Source organism: Pezoporus flaviventris, unplaced genomic scaffold (assembly GCF_033815535.1).
Source record: "Pezoporus flaviventris isolate CSIRO_AGI_PZ_B2104156 unplaced genomic scaffold, CSIRO_AGI_Pfla_v1 ptg000073l, whole genome shotgun sequence".
NCBI classification, from domain to species: domain Eukaryota; kingdom Metazoa; phylum Chordata; class Aves; order Psittaciformes; family Psittacidae; genus Pezoporus; species Pezoporus flaviventris.
Genome location: NW_026892621.1, coordinates 3,682,629 through 3,703,307, shown reverse-complemented (window position 1 = coordinate 3,703,307; position 20,679 = coordinate 3,682,629). Strand labels below are relative to the sequence as shown.

The 20,679-nt window shown below is 41.0% G+C and overlaps 1 protein-coding gene across 7 annotated transcripts in view; it reads left to right on the top strand.

The window, feature by feature from the left end:
* TAMM41 (TAM41 mitochondrial translocator assembly and maintenance homolog) overlaps positions 1-18,227 on the top strand; it is a 32,268-nt gene extending 14,041 nt beyond the window's left edge. The window contains exons 7-10 of one of the 7 annotated variants that reach the window (XM_061472951.1): positions 759-821; positions 10,905-11,040; positions 17,850-17,916; positions 18,017-18,227. In XM_061472951.1, coding sequence (XP_061328935.1) covers positions 759-821; positions 10,905-11,040; positions 17,850-17,916; positions 18,017-18,034 — 284 coding nt within the window. In that variant the 3' untranslated portion in view covers positions 18,035-18,227. Of the gene's footprint in view, positions 1-758; positions 822-8,857; positions 10,110-10,143; positions 10,366-10,904; positions 11,041-11,436; positions 11,525-11,806; positions 11,912-17,849; positions 17,917-18,016 lie in introns of those variants that run through there. The other 6 variants (XM_061472954.1, XM_061472953.1, XM_061472958.1 and 3 more) reach the window with 6 other exon arrangements.
* Positions 18,228-20,679: the final 2,452 nt, after the last annotated feature.

The following is a 20,679-nucleotide window of genomic DNA, read 5'->3' as shown; positions in this document are numbered from 1 at the left end:
CAGTTTGTACAGTTTTTACATTTCTGAGTCTGTAATAATGTACAGTTTTGTACAGTTTGTACAGTTTTTACATTTCTGAGTCTGTAATAATGTACAGTTTTTGTCACAGTTTTGTTCTGCACATGGCAGTCTGCTTTACAGATGTGTTCGAATAGATAAAACCTGAGGCCTTTCAAAAAAGTTTTCATGTCTTATATTCTATTCCATTAATACTTAAGAACTGCTGGACAATGAGAACTGAATGTGCCACAGTGCAAAGTGCTAAACCAGCCTTATCTCCAAAGCTGATAACTGAAACCAGCCAGACAAGCACTGCATAATACAGGCATCTCTGCTTGATCAGAGAAGAGCAAAATGCCGATTTCACACTGAAGTAAACAATGAGTAGAATTGGTTCTGCTCTAGAAAGTCAATATACCAGCAGTTAGATGAAACTATTCTGGATGCCTTGTGACTAATCATTTTGGTAGAGAAATAGTGGGAACACTAAATAAATTAATTAGATTAATTCCTACAGGTTATCTGGTTTAATATTGATTTAGGGCTTTTTCTGTATGTTATACTTAAAAAAGCTTAAAGAATTTTTTCAATTAGTGTGACAAAGCAGAACAGTTTTAAGTGTATGTTTTCCTTTCAGGCTGGATTTATTATAGAAGTGGAAAAATGTTTTAACTTTATTTGCATATGTTGGAGGATAAAAAAAAACAACCCACAAAACTCTGAAGATGGGTAACATCTGTGTGCTTTTCTGTCTGCAGGCATTTCAAGAATTGTGAGGTCTTCCAGTGTAGTGCAGAGTGCTAAAACCATACTAACAGCTGGTAAGAACAAGTGTGATTTCCATCAACATAGGCCTTCTGATTTCGCAGAGTAAAAATCATAAGGCCCCAAGACTGGCTGCAAGAGTTTAGAGAATAAAATTTTTGGGTGTCTAATTGAAAGCCCCTGGAAAATAAAGGTAATGTTTAAAGCAGGAGCTTTATATAACTATTGAGAAACTGTAAAATGCCAAAAGGAATTGGAGTCTATATGACCCTTAAACAAAACCGTCCAACAACCCCAAAGTAGCAAAAAACCAGCTTCTGACTTCAGTTTCATTTTATATGTGGGCCAGATTTGGCTATGTGCATGACTTCTGCTCTGTCCGTATTAAAAAACAGAAACAAAATACTTCATAATTCACTCTGGCTTTCTATGTGGGAGTGGATCCCTAAATGATCAGTGCATGGTATCAGTGTGTTATGTAGTCTGTAAGATGATTTCATCATAAAATAAAGGAGGGAATGAGTTTTGAGGGAGAGAACTTTGATAGGATCTGATGTTTTTGTCAGGCTTGGAAGACAGGTCTGTATATGAAGACTTCAGGTGTTCAAATACCAGAGGTATTTGAATACTATACTTGGTGAGCATTGGATATTACTGTAACTCTCATACCTCACAATTAATCACTTCAGAAAAAAGACTTGAATATTATAAAGTCAATGAGAGGGAAGGTTAGAAGGGAAAGAAGACTTGCCTGTGTAGAAACTAGGAAATGGGAAACTAGGGATGTTTTTCAGCTATCCGGGTCTTCTGAACTAAATGAAAGTTACTGCCAGTTGCATAGCTGGCAACTGGCAGTAAAAAGCTTCATCATTTTTTCTGGGTTCTGGGATATATCTGACTTTAAGGGGACCTGATTTTTACAGTTTAAAAAGCTGAAAGCGCTGCAGCTCCATTTGAAAGAAATACTTGAGACCTAAGCCTTCATTTTCTTAAAACTGATCAGGAGCTACTCTGAATCCCTGTAAAGTGAAAACTCCTTGCATGAAGCTACTCAAATAATTTTCTGAACTCATTCATACCTGTTCCTAATTCTCCCACAAAAGCAATTATATACAAATGATGCCATTACTGGTTTTAAAAGCAGCTGTATAATTTCCTACTGAGCAGTCCTTAAACCAGACTTCTACAGGTGCTCTTCCCTTCCCATTTAGTATTAAAGATGGTTGCTCCATGTTACACTTCCTACCTCCTTGTAAAAAAACACCAGTTGCAGTATTCAGGACTGTTAGTGGTCTGCTGAGTAAAATAAGCAGGAGCAATTGTACTTTTTATATGATTCTGTTAATAGTCTAGTTCTGGATTAAAACTTTGTTTGGTAGCTGGAGGAGACTAAGGACTTAACTCCACTTGAGAAAACAATTGTTTGTTTTATATGAGTTAGGCATATTGCAAGTATTAATTTCTAATTGTAAGGTTTCCAGCCAAATAGCTGACATTTTTCTTCTAGGATTTGTTGTCAAAATTACCAGCTAGTGGTCAAGACTTCTTGTATCATAACATGCCTCTTGTAGAAATGCCACCTTGTAACCGATCTGTTTATAAAACCATGGTGAGTAGATTTTCTAGAGTGAAATAATTGGAGGGAAAGGTCAAAGACAAAGATATCTCATAATCCCAGACTGGTTTGGGTTGGAAGGCACCTTAAAGCTCATCCACTTCCAACCCCTGCTACAGGCAGGGACACCTTCCACTAGAGCAGCTTGCTCCAAGCCCCTGTGTCCAACCTGGCCTTGAACACTGCCAGGGATGGGGCAGCCACAGCTTCTCTGGGCACCCTGTGCCAGCGCCTCAGCGCCCTCACAGGGAAGAATAATTATCCTGTTGAATTTGGTGCTTGTGGAAGTCAGGAGTCTGACTGACCCATATAGCAAAGCAGGTTGTGTGTAACGGCAAGAGTATGAATAAAAACACATAAGCTTTGTCAGATCCTTTATGCTTCCCTCTGTCTGTTCCCATAAACAGAAAATCACCTCTGAGAATTGTTAGCTCCTTTTGTGTGTCACAGGGTAAATCACACCCTATATCATTACTAGGACTTCGGGGGCCTCAAATGCATCTTTTAGTAGGACTTGTAATTTTCACCATGTTTTCTACTTTGTGCATCCAAGAGAAGGTATTTGTGAAATGCCTTTTCTTGCCTTGAAAGTCTTAACTGCTTTTTGATTCACATGTTGTGGTGCTTTTTATTTTTTCCCTTTAAAACAAACTCTAGTAGTCCTCTAATCAGCCAGCTTCATAGAGTAACACAGTCAAAACCCATGTTGTTCCTACTAGTGCATTTTTTGCAGTTTGATGCTGGTAGAGCAAAGTGATTGTGATCCTTTGCCTCAGCTACGAGCCAAATTTGAGCAAGGATGCCTGGGAGAGGTGTTCTGTTACTTTTAGCATAGTTTAGCTTTGTTTATTTTAACTGTGTTTATGCACTTCTGCAAGTATCTGGCCAAACCCATTAGCAGCAGAATTCAGGAGTGATCCTTTGGGGGTACTCCAGATGATGTGCTGAGGGAAATGAGTTAGATTTGGAAAAGGACCATTTCTGCCATTTCCTAAGCTCTGGATGTCATTTGATGAACACAGAGCTTGCCTGTAGGGTCACCTTCCTGAGCCACCCTGCCTGGAGAAAGGGAGTCCTGCAGCTTCAGATGGACCAGGAGCATCTGTGACATGGGTGCTGCACCCAGGGTGAGCGTTGCCTCCCCTGCTAGTTCAGGAACAGCCCTGCTTCCCAACAGGCCTGTGTGTAGGCCTCGCTAGAGCTGCCCCTGCTTCACTGCTGGAGGTGGATGGAAGCACAGGAATAGGGCTTTTGTAATCAAAATCCCTACATTGTAGTGCACATCAAGGAAGAAATGAAATTTAACTGACCAGGCACATGACCTCAGCATTCCATCAGGTGTGTGTTGGTGTGATCGGCCCTGGGATGGAGGAGGGATGGGCTCCCATGGGGTTAGGGCTTGGTCGAAGCTTTTTGCATGTTGTTTGTGGGGATTCTTTTAATGTTTCTCTCCAAACATTTCTGATCGAGTTTATGTTAATTCTCACTGTATCCTCTGGTGATGTTTTCTCCCAGTTTCTTATTGTGAAGCTTGGTCACTAGAGGGCAGGCATTAATGCTGAGCACCTCACTTTGCCATTTCCTGGGGCTCTGATCAGCTCCTGTTCGTACAGATACACATGTACACAGACAAAACGTTGTGCTTCCTACGCTGAAAGTATTTGATTGACTCATGAAAGGAATGTGTTTTGTAGGAAAGTATTGAATTTTAAATGTAATCCCTAAGGATGCTGCATTCCTTTCTTCAGTCTTTAACCAACTCTTGTCTAATGTTCTGTTCCCCTAAGACTTATTCTCACGCTTTCTAATAGAGATTTTAGGAAGAGTATTATGGCTCTGTCCCTCTGTGCTGGTGTAAAGAATAGTTGCTAAAATAAGAGAATTATGAAAGATATTCTTGAAATCAGTGGCTCCACTAAATAAGCTCTATTTTTTCTTGCTATTCCTAGTAACTGTACAAATACTTTTGTCCTGTGTCTGCTTTCAAAAGAATTAGTTCTTACTGCATGGCCATCATTCTTTTTGAAATGTAATGGGAGGACACAAAATGATTTCCTTGGCTGGTTATTTTATCAGCAACAAGAGCTAGAACAATGCCTACTCTCTGGTTGTAGCATGATAGCCCAATGTACAGCCTGTTAGTAAACGAAATGTTAAATGGGCAGTACTCATTGCGGAGATGGCATGCTGTGTATTAACATCACTGTCAAGGAGCACAAGCAAAATAAAGAATTTCAGCCCATTTAGGAGAACCTTTTTTGTCTTTCTCTGCCAGTGTGGTTTTAGAGTTGAGCTCAAGCTCTGTGTTTTTGTTTGTTGTTAAATGCCCTATTTAGTTTTTGAATATGTGCCTGTGCATCTCTTCAAGTCTGTGGTGGGATTGCCTCTCTGTTTCCCATTAGGGATGGCACCATCGCTTGATTTATTTTCCCACATAGCCATAGTCTGCACAGTCTTTGGGAACTAACTCTGAAGTTCTTATATTTAGCTCCTCTGAAGGAGACGTTGAACTTCTTTAGCTTAGATTTCTTCTTTGTGTCTTCCTAGAGGAGTGCTGCAGCCTTGAAAATTACTTGTAAATAAGATACTATGCATTAAAGCGTCAGTTGAAGCGATTGTTCAGGATGCTGTTAAGTTAGAACAAACGCTTGTAGCTGCTCTGAATAACACTAGTTTACTTAGAATTGGGATGTTAATATCCTGTGTCTTTAAGGGATTTTTTTGAACTATAAGGAGGAGGTTTACATACCCAATATTCTGTGTATTTGTGATAGCTGCTGTCTTCATCATCTGCCGGAGCAGATACTGTATACACCACTGCACTGTAAATGTTTAAGAGGTTTGCATGTGCATGAAACACTAACAGCATGTAACTGTTTGCCTCCACATGCCAGTTCTTCAGCAGTATGTGCATTAGTTTTTCTTTTCAAAAGGAAATACAGAATATCGCAGCCAGGCATATCTATTGGGAAACTGTGGGGGACTTATAGCCAAATTAATGTCTTACAACACTGACGCTTCCAAAAAAACGAACATGGATCATTAAGTAAAACCAGATACAACTGCTGTTTACTCTGAAATGCTGTGGTCTTGATTCCATGTGCATTAGGTCTTTGTTCTGTAGCATATAGTGGAAAAATCTAAAGGGGGGGTGGGGGGTGGGGTGGAACCACCAAGTCATAGATTCATAGCTGAAGTAGAAAGACATTTTCATGTGGTCCAACTGCTTCAGATGCTGAGACTGCACCATAATTGCAACCATTAACTTTTACTACAGATGTGACTCATCACCCTGAGGGCTGCTTTAAGAAACCAGCTGTATGTACAGATCTGTATTTTGCTTTGTAGCCTGATGTGCTAGGGCAGAAATGTAAGCATTTATTACATAAGGCTCTGGTGGGTGGAGCTGAGGCGAGTGCTCCCTGCAGGGGGAAAATATGGAGGAGAAAAACCTCTTTATGTGGAGCTGCTGCAAGAGGCAGGGTAAGTTGGCAAGCTGATGGAACAGGCTGACTTGCAGGCTGCAGTGCCAGCACAGTTAATTACAGTCCTGCAGGGCTGTATCAGCTGTCTCACTGTTGATTTGCCACATGCTAAACTGCGCTTCCAGAAGTACACTGGCTTCGTTGGAACAGCAGAACATTGGTTCTGGCAGAGCAGCTCCAGCATGTGAGGGGCTGTATCCTGCAAGGATAGTACCTAGGAGAATGGACGGTAAATTCCAAAGCTGTACACTTACATAGTTTTAACTTTGGAGATTGGAAGCACTTCTCTCATTTATGTGCTCTACCTGAGCTCGGTCTGGCCTTATTCTGCAGCTGGAATTCTTGCAACTCTGTGCAGTTTTAATGCAGATAATGTGAGGTGCTTCAAAATTTACATGATTATTTACTTGTTAGTTGAGATGCTGTAAAGAAAAGTCCATTGTGAGTTCATTAGCGTGCTTACTTTTAGCAAAAACCTATTAAATATAGGGAAGTTTGAGCTTACATATGGGATGCACATGTTGAAAAGTGAATGTATGGATGATTCCTTACAAAAAGTACAGTTGAGTTTGTTTAAATTGCAATTAGAGACAGTGCAAAACTGATCATGTACAGCATATTTGTTGTGATAGGCTTTTTGCTGTCCATCATGTTCCTTCAGAAATGGAGCATGCACTTCTCCTTATTGCTGCATACTCATTTGACTTCTTGTGACTCTAGACTGCTGATGCTGAATGCATCTTAAAATACTCAGTGTTAAATTGATTACTTTCTAAGGTCTTTTCAAAATCAAATATTATCATACCCTTTCCCCACCCAATAAAATGTCCAGTGCAGCAGATGGCTAAACTTGGGTCAGAAGATCTTCCCTTGTGTTCTGTGGTGTCAGACTGTGATTTTTGGCTACATTGCTTTTCTGCACTTTTAGCAAGTTTTGTCAGGCAAACCGTGTTCTATTGAATATAAGAAGGGTTGCAGTTAAGTAAAACAAAGTATACTTCTTAGTCTGTGCATGTAAGTGTCAAAATGAAAGCTGTTTGTGCAGCATTAAGAACTTGCCTTTTCAGTTTTGTTTGTAAGGGTGTGATTAGACTGTTGTAATCTGGAAAGTCACTCTGTTTTTTTGTTCTGGGGTGATTTTTGTTAATCAGAAAAATCTGGAAGGAGGAAAACCAAGGAGCTGCACTGATTCGGATGTCCGAGCCCTGTTGAAATGCCAAGACTAACAGCATTTCAAGTTTCCAAATACTAAACGACTAAACCCAGCAAAAGGCTCCATCTTTTTACTCTCTGTCTATAAGGGAAGGCTCATCTCTGGTAGAACTTCAGCAGTGTTTAAGGGTAAACCATATAAAATTGTGTAGGAATCATCCTCAGTCCCTTTCTGTCTACAACTTGGAAAAGCTTGGGGGCAGTGACTGCTGCAAAATCCTTCTGTAGCTTTACTGAAACTGAGAAATGCCTTCCTTCATTGTAAGCCTAGCGTAACAGTGTGGTACTCACCAGAGCTCCCTACTTGTGAGCTAGTGCAGGGTGGTGCTGGAGCATGACAGCTATTCTGGCTTCGCTTGAGGTTTATTGTAAACAAGAGACAGGCAGGTTGGTTCGAAGCAAAAGTGGTCCAGGCAACATCCATGTGGCAGGGTATTCACACTGGTATATTTCTGATACTGGCAGTGTTGCCAAATTCCAGTTGTTCGTCATCATCTTGTTATTTCCAGCTCTTTCAGTTCACCTGTGTATATGCCTTATTAATCTGGTTTTCCATACCCATCATCGTTTCAATATTATCTAATTTTACCTAGGGACACAGATGTCATTTTGTTACACAAGTCAGGCAGTTCTGTTCTCTTGCAGATATGCTGCTATTCTCAGTTATGAAATGGTAGCTGCCATTAGTTAGGATGAGGCAATAACAGAATCTTCAAGGAGGTTATAATGTACTTCACACCTCATTGAAACAATTTGATTTCCACCTCAAGAGTCAGCAACACATATCCTGTGAAAAAACTCATTTTTTTTTTTAACTCACAAGCCTTTGCAGAGCAATGCTCTGGGTTGGTACATTTCATCAAGATGAGCATCAGCATGATGCTTCTGAACTCTTGTGTAGAAATGCTCTACAAGAAGGCAGTCAAGTGCCCGATGTGTAGCATCAATCAAGGCTAACTAAAATCTGGTTAGCAGAAGTTGTCGAAGTAGGATTTGGAAGTATAAAGCTTGTTGTGTACCAGTCATGAGGAGTTTGCTTGTGTTGCTTGAGAAGACTCTTCTTTTGTCTTGGTTCACCCTTCTCTCTCCTTCCCCTTTATCCCTTCAGTAACATTTTGGCTGCACAGCTGTAGCACAGCTGTGGTTCTTGATTAGGCCTCATCTATCTACAGCATCTGGTGGTGGGCTTCTGTCTTAAGAGCCAAAAGGCTTCAAGAACTTGGTGGTTTTCACAGACGTGGCCAGCTCATTAACCTGCACACCTAACAGCCTGGATTTCTCTGGAGAGTCCTGCTTGGGTCCTGTGGTGGAATATAGTCTGTCAGGTTGGTGGTGTCTGTTACCAGGCAAGAGTAGAGCCTGACAACCTATCTCGCAGTAGGTCAGAAAAGACATGGAAAGCATCACATACTGGTTTGGTGAGAGTCTGCAGCAGACAGAGGTGGTTTAAAACCCTGCCTGTATTTAGCATGTAAGAGTTTTATCATTCTGTACATTTGCTATACCTTGGTCATTGTCTATACAGTATGCTTGTATGCACCATCGTCAGGCCTTCAGAATGAAGCCACCCTACTTTGCATGCCTTGATACTATGAAAACTATTTTTCTGTGTCATTATTCAGTGTTATGAATGTGACAAGAAGCTTATTTGCATGTCTGCCTGATGGATTAGGCTGTCATTCTTCTAGGGAATACTTAATATAGTAAGAACCTTATTTTTGGCAATCTTATTGCAATCTTATTACAATCTTATGTCTCTTTTTGGTGTTCTGTTTTTTAGGGGCAAAGAAATCTGTAACTTACAGCATGAAGAAATTATATAAAATGACAAAGGGATGGTTAAGGAAGACATCTTGAATCTTGACATACTGTGTATGGGTAAATAAATGGTACTTTTTCACTAAATACTTTGCAGATGTTGCTTTGCCTACTTGAGAAGATGGTGTATTTAAGAAGTCTGTTTGAATAATTTACATGCTCAATTTTAGTACTGAAAGAGGACTTTTGTTAGTGGGGGAAGGTTCCATGGTGATAGGGCAAAGGAATTATAGTCTGTAAATACTGTGATGAATTCTCCTGTACACTATAGCTTGGATTTTCAGAAATCAGGTTGTACTTATGAATTAAAACCCAAAGCCACTCCTTTTCTATGCATTGCTAGCTTTATTTTCCAAGGTACCCTCAGGCTCTTTCAAAATATTCACTGTCCCAGGTTTAGTTCTGCCAGGGACGTGTGGAGCTGGAGTCCATTGAGTTGTAAGTAGATATGAAACTGTCCTCTTAAAACACATTATTTCTTCATGTACAGGTTCACCGTTAGGATTCTTTTGAGGATGTTTACTGGGTGCTTCTGCAGGGTGGACTTCAGGAAAAGTCAGGGTTTTCCCAGATGTGTGACACGCTGAATCTAAAAACCCTTGGCCATGACTTTCAGTGTGAGAAAGAGTGTTTGAAATGAGAGGCTTGTCGCATATCAGATCTTTTCATTCAAATTGGATGTTCCTTTCCCGAGACTGAGAGGACAACTGCCCAATTCATGGCTAAGCATTGCCAGAAGTGTCCTCATTAGAAGGAAAGTGACCTTCGGGAGCTACTTAAACGGATTAATGAAATGTGTGTTGTTTGGCAGAAGATTCTGAGTCCTTTAAAGTTTATGAACAAAAGTACCTATTATTTAATTGATTCCTTATTCTTGTTTTCCTGAAAATACTGTCCACAAAGATAACATTTGTTCTCCCTTGCTTAATTCAATTAGCTAAACTAAAGAAAACTGGATTTGTACATAACATAGTACATTAAACATGCCGTTAAAGAATGGACATTTCTGGCAGTATTGATGTGCTGGAGCACAATAAATCTGGAGCATCTGTTGTAAATAGAATATTTCTTGCCCTGAGTTGGGTGGGCTTGTGGATTTTGGATGTTTTTCTCAATAAAATAAATGGAGAGAACATTTTACTTGTGAGAGTGTCAATGCAAAAAATAATTGAAAGGTAAAAAATGGAAATAAAATGTACCATTCCTGATCAGCATCTCTGTATTTGTGGTGTATTCTGTGATCCATAGGGCCATCTCTCAAGCTACATTTGTTTGAGTGATCTACTTTCAAAAGAAAATATTGGGATAAAATTGGCTGCTAATGATTTCCAGGGAGCAGTTCAAAGCCTAAATTTAAGCGAGAAGACAGCAAATATATTATCGTGTGTAACATGACTCAGGCTTTCTGTAATCACAGGGGACCTGTTAAATATCATTTCTTACATATTTGAGTTTCAAGTGGCAGAATTTGAATCCAGAGTCAGGAAATGTGTCCCTCTTCCTCTCATTTTTTTTACTTTCTTGGAAAATACTGTTACTGTTCAGTAGTAACTTTCTAAGGTCACAGGCAGATTCCTAACACGTTGCATTATCTGTTGATGGTAGATCTAGAATTTGTAAGACAAATCCCATCAAATGCCTCTTTTCTGATAGTAGGAGGCTGATTATCCTTATTATGGTGGCATATTCTGCATAAGAAGTGACTTCAGCTAGAGAACGTTTGTATGTATGTACAGCACTAACACTCTCTGTCAGTAAAGAGGCCAAAATCCCCAACTTGAGAAGTTTCTATTATAAGAAATGGAACTAGTGAATTGAAGCCACTGCTTAAATTAAATTAACCTTGGGTTTTGGCTGGATAGTCTCGAAGTCTCTTGTACAAAAATATACCCTATCCACCTTAAAATTAAGTACATATGTAGTGAAGACTTGAAATAGCATATGACTTTTTACATTTCAGCATAACCTCTAGTAAAAAGAAATCTGAAATCAGATGTTGACTTACTTAGGTGTGCTTGGTGGAAAACTCGTAACAACAGAGAATACTGATCCCAGTGGTAGAAACAGACCCCAACAGATACAAATGAGCAGCACAAGGAAAGATTCAGGATGGAGTCATGACCTTCTGAATGAAATAGTTCCCAGGTAAGAAGTGCAGTGCTGGCAGAACCGCCTGGTTGAGTCATCTGACGAGGTAACAGCTTGTATTTTCTGTCCCAGATGAAGTACACTGTAGGGGAAACTGCATATGGGCAGGAGCATGGACAAAAGACCGATTGTTTTTACACCGGTAATTTGGTGTTAGTAAAGTCTTAATGGGGTCCACTGTATTATTTGGAACTGTGAAAGTCTTTGGGATACAAGAAAACTTGGAAAGTGAAATAAAGAGCACATCATGTCCCATCTCCTTGTAGGAAACAAGACCACTTCGGAAATAACCCTCTGCATGAACAGTCAGCAGAATGATTTATTTATTCTTAATGTAACTGAATTTTATATGTTCTGGGCTTGCTTTTGTACTTGTGTTTATTTTCTTTTAAGGCTGTGTGGGAAACGGTCTCAGTGGGCCTTAACTCCATCTAACGGAGGGGATGCTCACTGCTGGTGAGGATTCATCCACGACAGAGTCAGTGAGATCCCTCCGAGTGAAAATGTATTTTTCTGTGTGTGTGAGTTAGGGGGGGTGTATGTGAATTCTGGAATATGAATACTGTCAGCAGAAAAATATAGTTGCTTTTTAAAAAATGCCAGCTGCTGCACTCTGGATTGTTGGGAATCTGTTCCATGTTCTGAATACATTTACCAGAAAATGAAGGCAAAAAACTGAAATCGTACTCCAAGTTTTGCCTCATTTATCTTCTCTTTATGTCTGTAAATGAAAATGTAACTATTGCATTTTCGTAATTCCCAGAATTCCTTCAGGATGCAGACTTTCCTAGGTGCTGCATAGAAATGTACAAGCTGGAAGAAAATAGGACATCTGTGGTGCACAGATGGAGCAAAAACTTATCCAGAGTAAGCAATATGACCAGATGAATTACAGAAAGTAGGCAGTGGCAAAACTAGACTCTCTTACCTTTTAAGAAGCTAATTCCCTCCTCCTGTAATAGTGCAGCTAAGTGGAGTTTTACATAATGAGCTTTACTGGGAAATAACAGTATTGAACAAAACCATCCTGACCAACCTGTGCTGTATTTAACAAAGGCAAGGATGGGGCTCCTTAAATCTGGTTAAATAACAGCACCACAGGATGTGAAACCACTGGCTCATAAATTATAACTGCTTCAAGCAGTGGTTGAGAGAGATCGTGTGTCGTCAGATTGCCCAACATCTGGTTGAGAATTCTTACTAACAGAGCATTTAATCACATGCTTGACTTAAAATGCATACATTACTACTGTTACTGAATAGGTCTGCCATTCCTTTCTGAGAGTAATGGCAATATATAGCTTGGGCTTGAATCTGCAGAAGTTGCAAACAAAATAGCGTGATGTCTCAGTACAGTTGGGCACTGCTGAGCTCCTCCTCAGATGTGGCTGCAGTGTAAGTGAAGGCTGGATGCTAACAGCTTGTTCCCTTTGGCGGTTCTTGTTACCCTGAAGTTGTGGCTGTTTTCCCTTTTATTCAGAGAACCTGGGAGATGTCTGTGTACCAGAGCTTTAAACAGAATATCCTATGGGGACATCTCACATCCGGAGAGGCTAGGTGTTTCTCATCCTCTGCCATTCCTCACTGCTAAGTTTGGGGATGAGCAATGGTTAAACGTAGAATTTCTTTAAATGATGAAATGCAGTTGTAACTCTATGGAAGCGCTTAAAAGAACAGCTTTCATTTCAAAGCCATTAGCAATGTAGTTCATGTTCTGAATATTAAAATAAGACACATTTAGAAGTGGGTTTGTTGTTTCAGAAGGTGCCTGCTACTGAAATGGTGGTTCAGAACGTTAGAAGTCAATTACAAGTCAATCTGATGTGTGAGAATGAGTTGGCCTCGGCTCCCATAGTGAAACAGTTGTCTTCATTCTGAACCTTGCAAGCTAAGCAAGGGCATTTGCTCAAGAAATAAGGTTCCTGTAGGAAACCCAGGCCTGTAGTGCTTGCTGGTTAGCAGCTAATTAAACATTTTTATGTGCAGCAGATGCTGCATGGCGTCAAAGCCTCCCAACCTTTAAACTGCCTGTCATGCTGCCCCTGGACCGGTCCTTCCCATTGCAGGTGTTACTGTACAGTTTGTAACCTGAACTGGCCGCGTCTGTCTTGCGTGGCTGAAATACCCATTGCATATCTTGATTTGGCTTTATGAACTTGCTTTGTGTATAGCAATGTCACGGGTCATTTCTTGCTCTTTGGAGAGAGTTTTGCAAATCCCAGTTTAATAGTTCCTAGTTTGCTCCATCTGTTGACACGCTGCCAGCATTCAAGTCTCCGCAGTAAATCTTTTGTGGGACGTAAGAAAGTCCTTCCTCATCATCCATATAGGCTGAAATCTTAAACTGTGTTCTGTAAATCATTTATCTCTGTGCTTTTTAGAGAGTGGCCTACCTTTCCCCTTGAGGCCATTGGTCTTGAATGTATTTATTTTTCTGGCAGAGCGCCATGAATGAATCATGGCCTGGAGCAGCTTACGGTCTGAACTCCTCTCTATTGTTAACCTAAAATACTTCATGCAGTTGTTACAGCGTTTCGCTATGTAAAACTTTTAATAGAAGAGAGATTGATTTCAGACTTGTTAGTTGCTTTTGAAGTTCCTTGGCACTATGTGGAAATGATTTCTTATGGTCATACAGCTGTAGTCCTCTAAAACAACTAGTGATTGTTGCACGGGAAGTTAGTACATGGGAATATGTTACCAACTCTTTGTTGTAATGAGGTGTGTTTGTCCTTTTCACAACAAATAGTCACTTCAGCTTTTCATTCCATTTGTACTTTTCCTGTTTATGCCTTCCTGCTTCATTTCCATATTGCTTTATTGTTTTATTGTTTCTCTTCTTAACTCTTAAGTCTTTCATTCTGTTCTTCAGACATTCCTCTCTTCTGGTTCGCCTGTTCTATCATGGATATTGTTTCATGCTCCATTCCCTTTTTTCCTGTGTAACAGTGCTTTCATTAAAGGCAACCAGGCAGATGATTTATTTCTTGATGTCTTAAAAGGCTTCTTTGTAATGAAGAGCCTGGACCCAATCAAACTACTAAGGATTTCCGTAGGTGAGTCAGCAGCATGGGCCTTGCTGGCTCTGAGAGCAGCAGTGCCAGTGGAGTATGTAACTCATACTTCAGAGGGAATAAACCAGATGACACAGGATGAATGGGAAATCAAGGTTTGACTGGATACATAACCACAGATTCTGGTTTCCAATTCTCTTTACAGTCTAATCTCAGTATTGTGTCCCTTTATTAACTCTCCTACCATTGTGAGCAACCCATTTGGCTGCTGCTAAACTTATGATCTGGGGAGTGCATAAAGCTACCACCCAGGATGCTGACTTCCTCTGTCAACATGCATAAGGTGTGTTCCTTATCACTTGCTCATTTCCCCTTTTTCCAAGTATTTGAGCATTGAGTTCCTCCAGATGGCTGCTATGTGACCCTTCAGTATCAGCTCCATTGAATACACCAGACTTAGTTTCAAATGTAGAGGTTGTGTTTCTCACCTGTGCTTCAGTAAGGTTTCTCTTTAGATTTGCTTGACCTTCAGTGTCTGAATTTGGTGAACAGATGGAGAGCAACAGCTGCAGCCTTATCATAAATGAGGTGCCTCTAGGTTTGGCTGAAAAAGTGCGATCCCTTTCTGTTGCAGAGCTGGACTTTACAGTATCCCACAGCTTCCTGATGTTTGCAACAAACACCTTTGCCAAACTGGGAAGAGAAGGATGGAGCTAGATGCCAGTATTGCTGGGTGGCTTATGGAACTGAACTGTAGGGTCCATGTTCTTTAAGTCCATGGAGGTGGTAATGCTAGAGCCTGTTCTGACTTGGGAAACTGTAGAGTAAACATAGCACTTGGTGCCTGTCCAGTCGAGGGGGACCCAAGCAGGGTGGTGACTCATGCCTTTTCCCAGCAATTACTTTAAAAATAGAATTGAAATTGAAATATGCTTTGCAGGTCAGGATGTCAGGTCAGTGTGTGTGATAGTTTTTCATGGGTAAGGTGCTGACAGAGGACAAAGCATTCTTCATTTTCAAATTCACTTCTGCTGGCCACGTAGTCTGAATGTGTGGAAAATGAATTTTCTTTGTACTGTCTACTGCAGGAAGAACAGCTGTTACCTTTGTAAAGCTATTTTCAAGTATATTTTTGAGTGAACAGCTGCTCTGTCACTTTTGATACTGTAGTTTCGTACAGTTCTGTAGTGACCTTATTTACCTGGTTTTCTAGATAAAAATCTACAGTGCAGTTGTTAACTGATCCTGAACTTAATGACTGCTTTAGGGAGTCTCTTACTCTTGCATGTTTTAACCTCTTGCTCAAACTTGTTAAATCACAAATGTTAAGAAATTGATTAGGTTTTAGTACAGGAACAGGAAGCTTCAGATTACACATCCTGGAACTGGTCATGAAAACTCCCCAAGATTTCAGTTACATCTTTAGTCTCGGAACTTACATGCCATTTCAACCTTCAGAATCCAGCGTGCTGCCCAAGCCTTTTCATTAATGGTGGATGGCTGCTTTGACAGTGAATCACGTACTGTTTCTGAGGAAATGAAAGTCATGCAGCTGCAAAGACCAGTATTCTGACCTGCCTGAAACTTCATGCCAGTGTAATGGCTATGCAGGACTTTTCCTGGTTTTAAATTTGAGTAGAACCGGATTGTGAGGAGTTTGCAACCAGAAGGGGCTGTCTTTAAAAAATAACAATAAAAAATACCTTAAAAAGGTATTAAAAAGTTATCATATTTTGGTTGTCTTTTGGTTCCTTCACTTGCCTTGGTTGTACCTAGAGGCCTTCTTGGAAAGACTTCAGCCTGATGTTTAAGATGCCTCCCCTACTCAGTTAACCAAGCTAAGTAAATAGTTTGGTTAGATATCTCGTTTTGCCTTTATTAAACTCATTTGTCTGACTTCTCTTGCATGGAAGCTCTTTAGCTCTATGGTGCACTTGGTAAATTTGAAAGCTGCTGTTCCCAGACCATGGGTTATATTTTTTAATCTCTGCCTCCTGCCAAGGTCTCTCCAAAGCTCCTGTGTTAAAATTAGATGTGCGGCATGGGAAGGGGGCAGTGTTTCTGGGGTTTGTTTGTGGGTTTGGCTTTTTCTTTCAGTGTTGCCATCTTCAAGTTGTCTTGCTCTTCGGCAGTGATGAAATGCCTGACTCACTCCCTGTACGAGACAACAGTGAGAGCCAAGAAGTTTGTAGCTTCTTAGAAGGCTCCAAGCAGTGGTGCGGGAGGGGGAAGAGCCGATAGGAAGCAGCCTGCCAATGTCTTTCTCCTGGTGCTGTCGCAGAGCTTTGGCATTACAGGCTGGGGCAAAGCCATTTAAATCCAAATGAATTTCACAACAAAATCTACCCAATCTTTCTTTGTCTTCTTTTTGTTCCCTCCTTGCCTCCCAAGTCTGGTAATGGGGCATAGAGCCTAAAGGATGGATGAGGCTGTGCACACTGCACACTGCTGTACTCTGACTCTGCATTTTGTCAAGTAGTTGACTGAGTCAGTAGCAATTTGACAGTTTGAAAGTGAGTTTGTACAGACAGCAGTCGATGATGAACTACATCACTGTGCTGTAAGTTCTCATGACATTTTAAAATGGATTACATTTAAAGGTTGTACTTGCGTAGGTGCTTTTAAAATAAAGGATCTGCTTTCTTCTGCTCTACTTTTTGTTAAGGATGTGTCTCCTCTGTTCCCTCTCGAATTTATTTGTGACTGACTAATTTCAGTGGGATTCTTTTTCCAACATAAAACTGAAATTGTGTTGTTTGTATTTAAAACAATAGAAAACCTCCCAGAACCCCAGACCCTTCTACCCTCCTGATTTCATGACTGAACTGAGCTGGTGGCTGGCTGGTGTTCCACTTGGATTAGCGCAGCTGCCCGAGTGGTGATGTGGTTCTTGTCCCCCATAAAGGCAGGGACTGCATCAGTGAGGCTGTGCTGGGGTCACCTGCAGCCTTCTGCAAGCCCTTCCGAAATCACAGTGCACATCTGGAGACCTGCAGGGACACCAGCTTGTTCTGGTGAGGTAACTGACCTTAGTCTAGAAGTTATTAGTCAGTAAGAACTTCAAGTCCTCAGTAATTCCTAATATCTGACCATAAGAGCTATAAAGTTGGCACATCATAGAAACAGTATGGTCCCATCCAACAAATGTGGCTAAACTGGATTCTTCCATTGTGATTCCCTGATGCATCTTGAAGCTGACAGTTTGGGATATTCAAAAGGGCTTTAGACAGCCTTCTGGTGTCCAGTTCCTTTAAACAGGCACGTTATTCTTGTCCAGCAACCCACTGCTGGTGTCTTTGGTTTAGAAGGAATTCTGGTGACTAAATAACTTTTTCTTACAGCCTGGAAATGTATGTAAGTTCTGTAGCTTACAGTGAGTTACTAGGCAAACTCTGAAAATAATTGCACGTCTTACCGTGAACTGCAACCTGTTTGTGATTTTAATGATCCCAGTTGCACGGGTTTCTCTTGTTCTGTGTGAAAGTTAGGATACAAATCTAGTAGGGAGTTAAATCTAGGGTGTATTTACTGCACAAGAAGATGGGCAGAATCAGAAAAGAAGTGGATAATGAATGGAATACGCTGAGTATTTACCTACATCTGTGCATCACTGATTAGACTGACTTTTCTTTTACACTGAGTTTGTTGTTTGGAGTTTTGCTGTGAACCAGTTGTGGTTATTTGCTTGGTGTTTAACAGAACTATAACGAGTGAAAGGCAGTGGGTTATGGCCAAAGGGGCCTTTTCATTTGTTAATCCAATGCTCCTTTTTCCCTTTTGTTTTTTGCTCAGCTATCTTGTCTGTCTTCATCTTCTGGGAACCTCCATAGGGTGGAATCTTCCTCTTCTCTGGAACAAAGTGAGCAGAAAGTAAGTGTGGTTAAATGTTCTGAAAGAACAGAGTTAGTGGTGTTCATATTTCTGTTTGACTCTGAAAGTATCTCATTGTTTGCTTGAAGATTATGCTGCTGTTATGACCCTGCTCCAACTGAAATTACACTGTCTCTTTTAATCTTCCTTTGGATGATGGGGCAGACAATTATGAAGAGGGCAAGCTTTGTCTTGAAGCAGGTAATAAATAACCATCTCCATCAACTTACAGTTTGGATCAACTTGTCTGTCTGGAATTACTGCAGTTTAACACATTATGGTCTAATGAAATAATAAACCATCTTCAAAAAAATGTAAAGTGTCTTTTCAAACCTTATGTGCCAGTGATGTGAATTCGGGTGGTAGCTTTGAGGTGCAGTGCAAATGAATCTGGCTTTTTACAGGGAAGAGTTTGAGATTCAGAGTTCAGCAGGATTAGCATTGAAGAAGAGATGTTTGCTTGTGAGGCTATGTAATTTTTATGATAAAATGTATTTTGATACAGGATTTTAAAAGCTGCTGTCATTTGGTGTATATCCAACCTATTTTGGTAAAAGGAGGTGTGGATAGATAGAGATATGAGTTGTAATTGAAGCAATGTCACTTTATGAAGCCTGTGACAAATAATGTGCTTTGGGAAAAGTTTCTCCTTTGGGCACAGACTTAATCATCTGTGAGGAGAGTTCAGTGTATCTTGGGCTTCTCTTCAGACTTAAGGTAACCGTGCATTCCTTTGTGTTGTAACACAAGTATCTGTGTTGCTGTTGTTAGAAAAGCAGAAACGAGGTTGCAGTAAGAAACTGGGAGAACTCTGATAAAGTCCTCTCTCACATGAAGACAGGCTGAGAAAGTTGGGGCTGTTCAGACCAGAGAAGAGAAAGCTGCATGGAGACCTCATAGCAGCCTTCCAGTATCTGAAGGGGGCCTATAGGGATGCTGGGGAGGGACTCTTCATTAGGGACTGTAGTGATAGGACAAGGAGTAACGGGTTAAAACTTAAACAGGGGAAGTTTAGATTGGATATAAGGAAGAAGTTCTTTCCTGTGAGGGTGGTGAGGCACTGGAATGGGTTGCCAAGGGAGGTTGTGAATGCTCCATCCCTGGCAGTGTTCAAGGCCAGGTTGGATGAAGTCTTGGGTGATACGATTTAGTGTGACGTGTCCCTGCCCACGGCAGGGGGGTTGGAACTGGATGATCCAGTTTTTTGAAGTTCCTTGGCACTATGTGGAAATGATTTCTTATGGTCATACAGCTGTAGTCCTCTAAAACAATCCTAAAGGATTTCCAACCTTTGCTGTTCTATGATTCTATGCAGTGACTGCCAGCTGGCACATTACTTCCTCAGATGGGCGCCTGAAGAAAAGATGCATCTCTCTGTAGCTGTACACTTAGTCTTGTTGATGGACACAACACATGCCCCCTGCTGATAGTCTTACAAGCTGAAACCACTTGAAAATAGTTCAACAAATTATGTGTGAGTCTCTTTCCACATGGAGATCCATGTCTAGTTAACGCTGAAGTTTTTCACAATAGTGAGGCATATCGCTGCTGTGGCCCATGTGTAGGGAGATGCTTGCCCAAGGCGTTTAACCAGCTGTTGTTATAGTGGAAATGTTTTATTTTCTTAGTTGGACATGGAACAGATGTCAGGCTTCATTTCAATAATAATTACAAGATTAATGGTTGAGTGGGGTCTATAGAACTAGGCTATCAGATCACCCTACAGACTGCAACTGCACTTGGTGTAATACCTCCCCCCCCATTAAAAAGGAAAATAATAAAACAAGTTGTGAAACAGTGGTAACTGTTGAAAGAAATGTCTCAAAACATACCCAGAAATGACCTAGCAGCATTTGTTGCTTGTGAAATCGGTGTCTTTCTGTGGAGCTCTGCTGACATGTTGGTCTGCAATGTTCAGTGGGCCCAGGGGATGTGGGCTGTCACACAGACTTGGGGTAGGAAATCCTTGCTTGCTGAGCATCCTCCACAGCAGAGAACCAGGAGCCACTGCTGGTGCTAGCACAGAGAGATGGGGTCACTCAGTCCTGGCTCCTTCACACGGTTTCCTTGGCTGGACTGCATGGACAATGTCATTTCTCAGTGATGAAGGCATATGGAGCAGGAGTGGCAACTGGAGTCTGGCCCAGGATTTGAGTTGGACCTTTGGTGCTCTGCCTGGGTGCATGGGCTTGGGATGAAGCACTTGTGTTCTAGTTCAGGTACAAACCCTCAACTATCTGGGTCAGTTTGTGTTTCAGCAAATTATGGTTTCACTGGTATCTGAGTCAGCGAAGAGCCTTTGATATCATTCAGTTGTAAGTGCAGAATGAAAACCAAGTTTGAATCCCAAGGCAAACCAAAATACAGTTCATCAAACAAGATCGGGTTTGCTTTGCTAATTTGTGAGTTTGCCTTTTGAGCAGCTTGGCTGAGCATTAGCATGTGCTGAGTTCAGCAGCTTCAGCAAGGTTTTCTCATGGTGTGTTAGCTGGTAAGAGTTGTTCTCAAAGATTTCCAACATCCGACAGCTTGCACTTTATTATGTCTTGTGTTAACAAGCATTTCACCTAACTGCAGTGGAGCGGTCTGTGCCGACGGGGTTCCTGTGGGAATGCACAGGGTCTCTGTTCCCCGAAAGCCAATGTTCCCTCAGACTCTTCAGCTGTTTAATAAATATCCTGCTCCAAAACACTGGCTGGGAGCTGCTATAGCGTATCCAAAGGATCAAAAGCTGTTTTGACGGCTCCTTTTT